This window comes from Desmodus rotundus, chromosome 3 (genome assembly GCF_022682495.2).
Source record: "Desmodus rotundus isolate HL8 chromosome 3, HLdesRot8A.1, whole genome shotgun sequence".
NCBI classification, from domain to species: domain Eukaryota; kingdom Metazoa; phylum Chordata; class Mammalia; order Chiroptera; family Phyllostomidae; genus Desmodus; species Desmodus rotundus.
The window spans coordinates 152,587,681-152,601,078 of record NC_071389.1 but is presented as its reverse complement, the minus strand read 5'-3'; the positions used below and the strand labels follow the sequence as shown (position 1 = coordinate 152,601,078).

Below are 13,398 nucleotides of genomic sequence, written 5' to 3'. Positions count from 1 at the left end.
TTACAGCTGATGCAGTAGGATTGTGCTGAAAAGCCCTGAATTTCTCTTTCTTTCCTCAGGCAATGCCCAGAGGGGTACCAGTGTATGAAAGCAGGAAGGAACCCCAACTATGGTTACACAAGCTTTGACACTTTCAGCTGGGCCTTCTTGGCATTATTTCGCCTTATGACCCAGGACTATTGGGAAAACTTGTATCAATTGGTAAGTAATACCTCTTTTTCTTTTTTTTTTTTTGTATGTTATCTTCTATACTTTTTTTGATGTATTTATTGATTATGCTATTACAGTTGTCCCATTTCCGCCCCTTCACACAACTCCATCCTGCCCACCTTCTCCCTCCCACATTCCCCCCCTATAGTTCATGTCCATGGGTCATACTTATAAGTTCTTTGGCTTCTACTTTTCCTACACTATTCTTACCCTTCCCCTGTCTATTTTCCACCTATCATTTATGCTATTTGTTCTCTGTACCTTTCCCCCCTCTCTCCCCCTCCCAATCCCCTATTGATAACCCTCCATGTGATCTCCATTTCTGTGGTCCTGTTTCTGTTCTAGTTGTTTGCTTAGTTTTCTTTTGTTTTGGTTTTAGGTGTGTTCGTTAATAACTGTGAGTTTGCTGTCATTTTTACTGTTCCTATTTTTGATCTTCTTTTTCTTAGGTAACTCCCTTTAACATTTCATATAATCAGGGCTTGGTGATGATGAACTTCTTTAACTTGACTTATCTGAGAAGCACTTTATCTTCCCTTCCATTCTAAATGATAGCTTTGCTGGATACAGTAATCTTGGATGTAGGTCCTTGCGTTTAATCTTGGGTAATGTAATGATGATGTGCTTTGGTGTGTTCCTCCTTGGGTCCAGCTTCTTTGGGACTCTCTGAGCTTCCTGGACTTCCTGGAAGTCTGTTTCCTTTGCCAGATTAGGGAAGTTCTCCTTCATTATTTGTTCAAATAAGTTTTCAATTTTTTCTCTTCCTCTTCTCCTTCTGGCACCCTTATAATTCGGATGTTGGAACATTTAAAGATGTCCTGGAGGTTCCTAAGCCTCTCCTCATTTTTTTGAATTGTTGTTTCTTCATTCTGTTCTGGTTGGATGTTTCTTTCTTCCTTCTGGTCCACACCGTTGATTTGAGTCCCAGTTTCCTTCCCATCACTATTGGTTCCCCATACATTTTCCTTTGTTTCTCTTAGCATAGCCTTCATTTTTTCATCTAGTTTGCGACCAAATTCAACCAATTCTGTGAGCATCCTAATTACCAGTGTTTTGAACTGTGCATCCGATAGGGTGTCTATCTCTTCCTTGCTTAGTTGTATTTTTTCTGGAACTTTGAAGTGTTCTGATATTTGGGCCTTTTTTTTTTTGGTCTTGGCGCGTCTGTTACTTAAAGGGGCGGAGCCTTAGGTGTTCACCGGGGTGGGGTAACGCTGGTTGCTGTGCTGTGATGCTGTACGTGGGGGAGGGGCCGAGAGGGAGCAATGGCGCCTGCTCCAGTCTCCACCGGACCTCGTCACCCCCCTCCGCTACCCACAATCAAATTGGGCCCCTCTGGTGCTGGTTCCCGAGTGGGTGGGCCCGTGCACACTCCAGGCCCCTGTGGGTCTCTCCAACGACCCCTCCCCTGAGGCTGGGAGTCTCTCCTGCTGCTGTCCCAACCCCCAAGGGCGTTTTCAATCAGAGGTTTGAGGCTTTATTTCCCCGAGCTGGAGCCCTGGGTTACACAGTCTGCTTTGCTCCCCGCTGTTTGTCTGGTTTATCTGTGCGCGAATGTGGGGCCGCAGGGTGCTACCCACAGCTCTGCCTGCCCCGTTCTCCGCCACTCTGAGTCCGGCCCTTTCGGTTTATCTGTGCGAATGTGGGGCCGCAGGGTCTGCTAGTGCTCGGACTGCCTGCCCCATTCATCCTGCATGGGGCCAGTCTCCGTCCGCCAGAGCCACTCGAGTCCTCTCCTCACCGGTGCCCGTCTCCGCCCCTCCTACTGGTCTGGATGAATGTTTATTTTTTATTTCCTTGGTGTCGGACTTCCTTGCCTTTGGATTTTCTGTCAGTTGTGGTTGTGCGAGGAGGCGCAGTGTGTCTACCTACGCCGCCATCTTGGTTCTCCCCGTAATACCTCTTTTTCAAGTGCCACCTCTTTGTCTTTGGTGATAGAATTTGCATGAGGAAATGTGTGGTTGGGCACTTTCTGTGTAAGAGACTTTTTGTGAGGATATTATACAGGCATCTTAGGATAGTATTTCTCCGGTTACAACATTAAGTGATTTCTTTCATCTCTTGTCCCTGTTTCTCTAATGCTCAGTCATGTATAGCCATAGAGGTCCACAGCCTTTTGCTTGGCCTGGGAACCTGCTATCTATACCTACTTTTGATTGTTTCACCAGACCATCTGCAGCATTTCTGCTTTTGCGTTTGGGGGCTTAGGGCATCTTTTTAGGAACTGTTAATTAAACATAGTGTGAAAGGCATTATGCCAGACATTATAAAAATTAGATTTCTATCCACAAGGACCTTGGAGGCTAAATATATCAACATTTTTGAGATTTGTACCATGTTTGGACTTGTTCAAGCAGGTTGTGACCAATTTTTTTTTTAAATGGTCAGTACCATTCTATTGGGCTGCATTGGTTACTCAGAGCAAGTCATTTAACTTTGCTATTGTGATGGAGAGGTAAGTGTAGGTGATTGCTGAGGGTCTTCCAGCTTAGGAATTTTATCCTGATTCATTGTTTTCTATTTAACTTCGGCATTAGATGATGCCATTTAGTTTGAGAATGAGAAACATGTCCCCTCAGGCTTGAAGGAACCTCTTTAAAGGAAGCTTCTAATGAGATCCCCTAAGGAGTTCTTACTTTCTGTTGGACAGCCTAGAGTTCCCTCAGGTTCGAATCTTTCTCATGAAATATTTATGACTAATGTAAAATTTCATTAAGTATTTGTAGTTGAAAAGACTAAAGATGAAAACTAAGTGATAGTGGGTCACATACATATAACCTAAAACCCAACTGTTCTTTGATGTCTATTTGCTCACTGCTAGTGAAGGAATAGTTCTAGGATCCTCTGCATTTTTCTTTTTTCCTATTATCCTTTATGTCATATCCCTCTTCAAAAACACATGCTGTTATAAAAGAATAAGGAAGTTTGTCAACCAAGATGGGAACTTCCTATGACTTGGACCTGATCCCAGAGGTGGAATTTATCTGTTAATTCTCTTTAAGGACCAGTAGATAAATGAGCTAAAATCTTATATTCTTTTCTTATACTTGTTTTATAACCAACTAATTATATTAGACAAAGTCTAATATAATTCTTAGCCCAGAGAATTTTTTCCTTTAAAAAATCAAACATTTTTCTGTGAAAGGAATATATTAGGAGTATTTGGAAATGGAAAAGGACTTATTTTGCCACAGTGAATGGGAGACACTACTGACATTTCCTGTGAGTCGAGGAGACGGGAAGCCCTCAGCCTTTGGGCATGCGAAGTGCTTTGCAATATGAAGGATTGCCACGTGATGAAAGACTGTCCCATTCAAAATGCAGTAGTGCCCCTACAGAGGAACACTGGCCCACGAGTCGTTTTTAGCCTGGTGTGATTCAGGTGACTCAGAAAATGGTCTTTATCTCTACAGACCTTACGAGCAGCTGGGAAAACGTACATGATCTTCTTCGTCTTAGTCATCTTTGTGGGTTCCTTCTATCTGGTGAACTTGATCTTGGCTGTGGTGGCCATGGCTTATGAAGAGCAGAATCAGGCAACACTGGAGGAGGCAGAGCAAAAAGAGGCTGAATTCAAAGCAATGTTGGAGCAACTTAAGAAGCAGCAGGAAGAGGCACAGGTAGGTGCTCAGCCCTTGCAGTAGTCCTGCCCGCCAGACCACCGCGAGCAAGCCCGTCTGACCGCCACTCCTAGAAGAGTTGCGCTCTTCCAGGCGTACTGTCAGGTAGAAGTTATCGGTCTGATTAAAGTACCTCGTTAACAACTGCACGTGGTTGGTTCAACTACTCCATTTGTCTTAATGGCCAAATTGTTAATATGTTTTTTGTTGAATTTCTCAACTGGTCTGTGTTCAACTGCCACGATGGGTGGGGAGGAAAACCAGTGGCCACAGCGGTTTATACAGAGCTTCATGTAAGCATAACCTTTTTGTTGAGGAAAACATTAGGATCTCCTTCAGAGATTCCCTGTGGCCTTAAAAAAGTATCGATTGTAATTAAAAATAAGATATAGGTAAAATACTAAAGTAAAATTTGAAAACAAATTTATAATCCACCACCCTAACACTTTACTCTCTAATCCTTATCCAAATATACATGTGTTTTTATATTGTCAGGCCCATATGTATAATATAGTTTCATTTCCTATAATATATGTCCTGAGTAGTTCTCAGCACTCATTTTCAGAGTTGTCTAGAAAAGTCAGTGTGGTACGAAGAGAGCAGCCAAGTTTGTATCTGTAATACTCAAGAGAAGAATCCCCAAAGTTCTCACCACTGGGTTCTGCTCCGATTGCTTAGTGCTGTGTGCCACAATACAAACTCAGCTAGACAATGGAGATGGCCAGGACCGGGCCACAGTCTCCCAACTGGCTGGTTCTCCTTCCTCCTTTATTCCCTCCTTTCGCTGTCTGAGGGAAAGGAACTGATCAGCACTAATTGCTTGACTTTGGGTGACTCAGGGTAATTGCTTCTGATCTGGTCTGTTGCTCTGTGGCTCCTCTCCTAGGCTGCTGCGATGGCCACTTCAGCAGGAACTGTCTCAGAAGATGCCATAGAGGAAGAAGGTGAAGAAGGGGGAGGTTCCCCTCGGAGCTCATCTGAAATTTCTAAACTCAGTTCCAAGAGTGCTAAGGAAAGACGTAACAGGAGAAAGAAGAGGAAGCAAAAGGAACTCTCTGAAGGAGAGGAGAAAGGGGATCCTGAGAAGGTGTTTAAGTCAGAGTCAGAAGATGGTATGAGGAGGAAAGGCTTTCGGCTGCCAGACAACAGAATAGGGAGGAAATTTTCCATCATGAATCAGGTAAACTCTTTGCACTGGGTCAAATAGCCTAAGAAATCCTGGTTTTCCTAATCTCACTTGATTTTCTTATTCCCCTTTGGCTTTACATTTTCCAGACCCATCCCTGCATCTTCAGACCTGCCTTTCCATGCTCCATATTGTTCTTCTCTAGGAAGAACTAAATATTCCCGGCGTATCAGGACCGTCCTCTGCTCTAAAGCCCGCCCTAGGTAGATGTGATGACCTGTGGCAGGCTTGCTTCGGCAGTAAAGTCTGTCTCACCAGCAAGCCTGTGTTCTAAAACATTAGCAAGAACTTTTCTCCTCCTAGCATCTGAACATCAGAACTTAGCACAAACAACTGTAGATTTAAAAAAGAGATAAAACTCTTTAGGTCACCTTATTTGAGTGTGGCAAGTTCTAGTAATTATTCTAGATATATAGTGTCATGCTGATAAATTTACCCAACTTTGAAAAATGGAGAAACTTAAGAGAAAAAGAGTGGGAGGACTTATGGATAATTGTTGAGAATTCTATTGCTAAATATCATCGCATACAAGATATTTTTGGATTTCCAAGAACAACACCAAAATCTAATTCTTAGGCATTTAATCCCCGATTTTAAAGAAACACTGAAAAGTTTGTAAGGTATAGACTAGACCACAGTTATTGGTTATGGCATTGTATCTATTGTATTCTCTCGTTTCCAGGGATGATTTATGTCTCTCTTTTTTGTACCTCTTGCCTCCCAGTTCTGACTTTTGCTAGTCCTATTCATTTTATCATAGCAAAATCTCTTGTGTCCATCCCCTTCTTTCTGTTCTTATTAATCCTGCGTTAGTTCAGATTTCTGTATTATTTTGTTCTGCAGTTACCCACTTTAGTTCATTTCCTCTGGTCCTTCTCCCTCTCCTCTATGTTTTATAAACTATCAGCAGATTGCTTCCTATCATCATTCATCACCAGGCAGTTATGGAGTGCCTACCATGCGAAGGATTGCTAGGTCCAGAAGATTAAAAGATGATTAAAATGCCATCTCTGTCCTAGAGAGCTTACAGTGTAGTGGCACAGCCAGATACATTTAAAAATTACTTATATAATAGCATCGATAGCATTATTTCACAGTTGAGACATACTGGGTTGTTGTGGAGGGCACAGGTCTATGCCAACCTGTAGGTTCAGCAAGGATTTTTGGGGGAAAATAAATCAAGGATAAATCGCAATTAGTCGAATAATGTGTGTGTGTGTGTTGGGAGGGAGTAGTTAGACTGAAGAAAGAGCATTTGGAGAAAAGTATATTCCAGTTTGGATATACCAAGATGAATTATTTGTTGAATAACCAAGTAGAGAGGTCTTTTTGACACAGGTATAGTGAATTGATAGCTCATAGAAGAGGTCCTGAGCTGAGAGGTGATCATTGAAGTCATGAAACTTGATGAGATTACTCAAAGTTATTGTGTCCAGCGAAAGAACAGTGGGCCAAGTACACAGCCACCAGTGTTCATGGGCATTGGAGATGGAGCTCGCAAAGGAAAGTAAATGAGTGGTCATTCGAGATACTAATACCCCAGAGTTCAGTGAAGCCCAGAGAACACAAGGGTTGGAGAAGTCTGGGGAGTGATTAATAGATTGGAATTTAACAGAGATGCTTTGTGAGATCAGAATTGGAAATGTTTATTGATTTTGACAATCCACATGATTGATAACTTTAAAGACACGTTTCCATACAGGGTAAGGATGGATGCCATATTGGCTGGGAAGTGGGAACAATGAGTGTAGACTTCTCACTCAAGCTTTTCAAGAATATGGATGAAAATAAGCATTTTTATAATCTGGGGGCAAGGGGGAACCCAGAAGAAGGTGAGAGGGAGGTAGAATATGGGGTAGAATAGAAAATAGAGCACAGTCTTGGAAGATGTCGTCTCTAACAGGAAAGGGGCACCTTGTCCCCCCAAACACTGAGAAAATAGGGAAGGGTGGGCATGAATATGTTTATAGATAGAGAGTAGGAAGTTGAAGAAGGTGACACCTGACCATCTTTAGTTTTCAATAATGTAGGAAATTTAAAATCTTATTGAAGGAAATGAGAGGTTGAGTAGGGATTTTAAAGAAAATGTTGACAGTTTAGACTAGTTTTTAAGTAAAATGGGGGGGGGGTGGAATTCCCCTAATCAGATTTACTCTATTTGCTAATGAAGTCCCAACCCTTTAGCGTGGAATTCATAGCACTTCCCCTTGCCCTGGACATAGCCTTCCTTTTCAGTCTCCATTCACTGCGTCCCCTCAAGCACCCTATTCTTAAACCGAGTGCACTCCTAGAGGCTTCTCATATATGATGTTTGTTTTCTACCCTCTGTTTTGCTCCAGAAACACCCTTAGACGCCCTATTTTCCCCTCTCTGAATGTCTACATCATACTTATTCTTCTCTCAAGAAACCTTCCCTGACCTCCCCCATTCCACACCCGATTGGGAATTGTTTCATCTTTTCATTATATTTTATACATACCTCTTTACTGTCTGGGGTATTATTTTTTCTTATGTCATATCCTCTTCTCAAAGTCCTAAAGTCAAGGCCTGCTTCTTTGCACGTGGCTGGCATTCAGATATTTGTTGGACAAATAAATAAGGACTTTTATGAAACTGATTTATCCCATCTGGGACTTCTTCATGGCCTGGAGCCATCTGTCTCACCCACCTTCACCTCGCCTTTCTCCTAGTTCAGCCCCTTTTGGGGAAAAGTATGATTGCAGGCTTGCTGTAATCCAACCCTTGCCTTTGGAGCCATCACTGACCTGGTTAATGAATACCATAGTGCTATTAACACATTGCTAATGAATGGTCTCTGATAATCTAAACAGAGTTGCACTGATTGCTCCTTGGCTCAGAACATAAATCTGGGCTTCTGAGATGCCCTGCTTCGCATGAAAATATCCACTTCCTCTTATTTCCCCATCTGAAACAAATTGTATCAATAGATTTCTAGAAGCATGGCTGACTGCCAGGACTTGATGAGAAATCCTACCTGCAGTAATAATAGTCTTTGTCCCAGGACTTTCCTGCAGTTTCTCTGATTTTATCTGGAAGCATGACTGAGGAAACTGAGGCCTGGAGAGATTAACTAACTTGTCTAATGTTATGTAGCTAGTAAATGTGAGTCAGGACTTGAACCAGGTCCTTCTAACTGCCGAGCCTGTGCCCCTAATCACTACAGCCAGTAGCCACCCCCTCCTCACTCACCTCCACACGTGTGGTCGTCTCTCCTGGTGGCTCACCAGTGAACGTGGCTTCAGTTGTCCTACAGCACAGTTCAAGTGTATGTCAGTGTCCTTTACTGCCAGATCTTCTGACATCCTCTGGAGACATCTGCCTAGCCTATCTCCTACCCATTTCCCTATAAAATTACTGCTGTGTTTTTAGGGCTTAGGACACTTTATAAATATTAGGTTGAGCCCACTTTTGCAAAGTATTTTAATTTTTATATTGCAGCATTTCTCTCTTTTTTAGTATTAGGACCCCTTTGTGTTTTTAAAAATTACTGGGAACCCCAGAGAGCTTTTTTAAATGTGCTTTTATCATACTAGAAGTTAAATTAAGAAATTTAAAAATATTTACTGATTTATTTTAAAATAATGATAAACTGATTATATGTTTAATATAAGTTATACATACTTTTGTAAAAACTGACTTTTCCAGAACAAAAAAAAATAGTGGAAAAAAGTAGTACCACTTACATTTTTGCAAATCTCTTTAATCTCTGGTTTAACAGCTAGAATATCATACATGCTTCTGTATTCACTCTGTTGCGATATTTTTTTCTTTGGTTGAAGTATTTGAAGAAAATCTGGTTTTCTACAGGTGTAGTTAGGAAAGGAAGAATATTTTAATAACCTTTTGAGATAATTGTGAATATTCTTTGTTGCTATTCCTGAACTGGGCAGTGGTAGTTTTGATGGTTAGTTACAATGTAGAATCTGAAACCGTGTCAGTAACTTGGTACTCTGTTACATTAAAGTCTCTTGTGGTGTTTTTCACCACAGATCACTAACTCATTAATCATTTGTAGCATAATGCATTGATTACATTGGAACTACTGGTTCACTAAGTGATGCAGGTCTCCCAAGCACTGACACACAATATTTAAAAATCCCATATATTATTATCACCACCAACCTCATCAGAAAAGAATATTAAATATTGCAAAACCTGTAAGGCTCACAGCATCCACTGTATGCTCGTGAGAAAATGAGAGTGATAAAGGCAAATATGTTAGTATTATTATAAAACAGTTTTGACCTTGTGAGCCCCTCCCCTAAAAGGGTCACAGGGACCTCCAGGAGTCCCCCTTTTAAGAGCCACTGCTATAGTGGAAAGAAAAAGTGAAATGTGGCAAGGAAATAGAACATATAAATCTCCAATTTATCACAGTTTAAATATCTCAGTCATTATTAAGCCTTATCCCAACAGACAGCTCATGCGGACGCCCTGAAATCCTGAGTTACATTTGCTGTGAATGTGAGGCTGTTAAGAACACCCCAGAGCCATTCTCTCAAACAAACACCTAGTCCTGAGGTGGTATTTTCAGTTAGCTATTATGTGACTGCCTGAAAAGGACCAGAAGCTCCTGGTTGGTTGACAGGAAAGATTTTGGAAACAGAAAGTAAGGCCTACCTATCTCATAAACCATCTGGATCCCAGGACAATGAAGCCGTGGGTTCTGAGTCATCTGACCCCTCCAGTCCAGGGAAGTTGAGATTGGGGAGGAGCTGGGGTGGTTACCTAAGGATGTATCGCCTATCGCCTCGGGGAATGGACTAGATATTGTATACAGGGTACAAGGAGCAACGGAGCAAGTCATCGTTTTTCCTTCTGCAATTATTGCAGTCAACTCTGTTGCCAATAGTGGAATAAGGAATTAAAGAATAATAGATAAAGCATTTCCTTTTAGTGTGTGTTGTCTCAGGATCCTGATTTCTAAGTGGTCCCAAGTTACTGACTTGATCATTATCTTCCTTATCACTTTCCTATCAGTTAAGAATACAAGGGGGGACCCCCAAAAATCAGAAGTTATTTATAAAAAATTTCATATTTATTCTTACATGTTTATACTTCAGTTATCTTCAAAGTATTCTCCATTTGATGCAATGCACCTGCTGAGACTTTCCACTGCTCAGAATAATTTTTGAATTCGATTTTCATGCCTTTTGGTGCTTCTGCTGTTTCTTGTTTCACCTCTTCCACATCAGCAAAACATTTCCTTTTGAGGATTTTTTTAATTGGAGAAACAAAAAATGTCGCTCAGAGCAAGATCTGGTGAATAGGAAGAGTGAGGCACGGGGGTTATACCGTTTTTTGGTCAAAAACTGCTGAACACTCTGCTCAGTGTGGGCAGGTGCGCTTGTAAATCACCCAGGTGCGCTTGAAATGGGCAAATGTGTAGAAAGAATCTTCAAAAAAAAATTCACTGAAGCTGAATGCAGCCTCTCACAACAATGCCAGCTGGTATACTGATCCAGATGGGTTCCTAGAACACTCACTTAGTGGGAGAAGCCTGTACTACAAAGGGCCCCACCCTCTGAAGATAATTCTGTTTTGCGGGGGTCCCCCCTCGTAGTCTAGTGTATTAGTTCTCATATAGTATGTAGTATTTCCTACGAGGCTACAAGTTTCAAGAGGTTAGGGACCCTATCATATATCTTGTTCATCACTGTATCCATATCACTTAGCACACAATAGGTATTTAATAATCATTTGTCAAATAAATCATACTTCTTTCCTAGTATGGAGACCTAATGTATTGGGGTGTGTTAGCACTCAACATTCAGTCCAGGGAAAGTTGCTGTCAGAACTGAGGTAGTAACCCAATGCAGGTATGGAATAGTGCTGAAGTGGGTGGCTAATTTACAGTATATAATCTAAATACATGTTAATTAAATTAAACGCTGCACCTACAACGTACAAAGAACTCCAGGAGAAATAAAGATGAGTCAGACAGTGTGCCCTTAAGGAACTTGTAGTTGCTTAAAAAGGAGAGATAAAGCATGTATTTAAAGAACTATAGTAAAAAGTAGAGCATAGTAATCGGAAAGAGGGGCTCAGTGGTGTGGAGAGATGAAGAAAGTTTGTAGAGGAAGAAGCTGCTGGACACTGGAGAACAGAGAGGATTCCACAGCTGAAAATGAGGCATGCGCCGGAAATGGGGAAAACAAGACCTGAAGGCGGTGTGCCTGGGTGGTCGGGTATATGAGGGGGAGGAGTGAGAGAGGAGGTGGAGAGAGGAAGTTAGGGTCAAAGCAGGAAGGATCTTGACTGCCTTTCTTAGGACTTGGAGTGGTGATGTTAAAGGTGATCACGGGATTTGGTTAAGGAGCCCAGGAGTGTCCGAGTCCCATCTTGTCCTGGCCATATTTCTCTCCAGTGAGGCCATCAAGGCAAATACACCAAATATGCCCAAGGCGCAATTTATTAACTTGTAATTTTGTGCTTTGAACCTCTCAATGTTCTGTTAGACTGAACTAAACATGTGGGTAGAAACTCAAGGATACTTCCCATCTCCCCAAACCCAATCTTGGGATCTTACTATCTCAATCATGTTTGTATTCCCTGTATTTTAGGATGCTTTGGCATTTTCGGAGCCTTGCTGGCAGGGAAGGGACTCGAGTTAACGGGCTGGAAGTGTGCCTTTCCTATGTAAACCAACCCATTCAAAAGCCTTATTCCCCAACCTTTTCCTTTTATCTAACTCTCCCACACAAAGTCATTATTTCCCCTGCCCTAAATCACTCCAGGGCCAGCTACAGGACAACTGGGACCACTCGGATGGCCCAGAGCCCACCGGGAATTACTTAAACTATCCAATCCTAAACTTGCTCAAAGGTGCCACCTCTGCCTCACCCATTCCTTCTGGAGTAAACCGCAGTCAGGACTCTGTGCCACGCTTTCCCCTTTGCCCCTTCTGCCTCCGAACCAGTCCGAGAACCTCCCCATGAGGCCCTGTATGCCCCCTTCTCTCAGGAACTCTGAGTAATAAACTCTTCTTTCAAAGGCAGTTGTCTCTGTACCTGTCACCTTACCTTACCTGATTAAAAGAAAATCACAGGTCCATTTTAAGACACTTACATCCTGGCCAGCCACATTGTTTAGAAAAGTGTTTCTCAAACTATCTGTGGTGAAGGACCAGTTTCTATTCTCCCCAAGTTTTCATGAACTGATACTATTGTAAAATAAAATAGCAATGAATTTCTAGAAAAATTATCACTCTTGGATGTTGTGACCATCTCCTTGTAAGAGTTTCTAAATACTTCTGTCCACCTTTCTTCTCGTCTCGTTGCAAACCAGTAGCAGGTCTTTCACTCAGCACTCGTCTGTGAATCAGACTTGGAGAGTTGGTTCCCAGGGGTGAATCACCGAGGGAGTCCAAACGTGAATGTGAGAAGAGGGTCCCAGCTGGTGTGGCTCGGTTGGTTGGGCATTGTCCCACAAAGTGAAAGGGCGCTGGTTCAACTCCCTGTCAGGGCATTTGCCTGGGTTGCAGGTTCTGTCCCCAGTTGTGGTGTGTATGAAAGACAGCCAATTGACGTTTCTCTCTCACATCCATCTTTCCTTTCCTTTCCTTCCCTCTCCCTTCCCCTCTCTCTAAAATAAAAAATGTTTAAATAATAATAACAATAATTTTTAAAAAAATAAAATAAATGCGAGAAGAGGAATAGTAAGCAGTAAGCTGGAGGAGGCCTTGATCCCTTTACTAATCCAACAACACAGAGGAAGGAAGTGTAAGAACTGGCCGTGTGTGTGCCCTTTTAACACACAGTGACACTATCCACTCAGGAACGAGACCCTGTGAATGGACATTCTGGAATCTGACCAATGCAGCTTTCCCTCTCTGGTTCAGGGTCGGGGCAGAGGAGCAAAACAAATCTGAGTGACTAGGAGAATTCTGAAATGTTGCATGTGGTGTGTATTTAACAATGACGTTTATTATCAAATAATCTATGGTTTAGTTTTCTTGATGTGGCCCCTAGTGATCAAATTCATTTATCATCTCAGGGATTTGTGAGTTACTTTGAGCCGAGGCAGGAAAAGACTGCATAACAAGGGAAATACAAATGAGAGGAGAGTATGATGGAACTAGAAATATCCAAAGAGAACGTACCCATTGGGCCACAGGGGCTTCATTATAGAAAGAGATTGGAACTGGAAGCATTTTGAGTCTAGAACTAGAAATGGAGTTATAGGTAACAAAAAGATAGTGGGCAGAAATATTACAGAGGAGCCCTATAGCCCTTCTAGGACTATCATCAAAAGTATTATTTTATATTTATTTATTTATTTTATTGTTTTTCAAGTACTTGTCTCCATTTTCCTGTCACCACTTTCCCCCTTTAGCTTTGTGCATGGGTCCTTTATACATGT

General features: G+C 41.9%; 1 protein-coding gene across 1 annotated transcript in view; it reads left to right on the top strand.

Moving 5' to 3' along the window:
* Positions 1-13,398, top strand: part of SCN8A (sodium voltage-gated channel alpha subunit 8) — a 205,563-nt gene that overhangs the window by 120,222 nt on the left and 71,943 nt on the right. Inside the window, exons 9-11 of the mRNA XM_071221042.1 lie at positions 60-201; positions 3,624-3,830; positions 4,717-5,010. Of these exons, the coding sequence (XP_071077143.1) occupies positions 60-201; positions 3,624-3,830; positions 4,717-5,010 (643 nt within the window). The remainder of the gene's footprint in view (positions 1-59; positions 202-3,623; positions 3,831-4,716; positions 5,011-13,398) is intronic.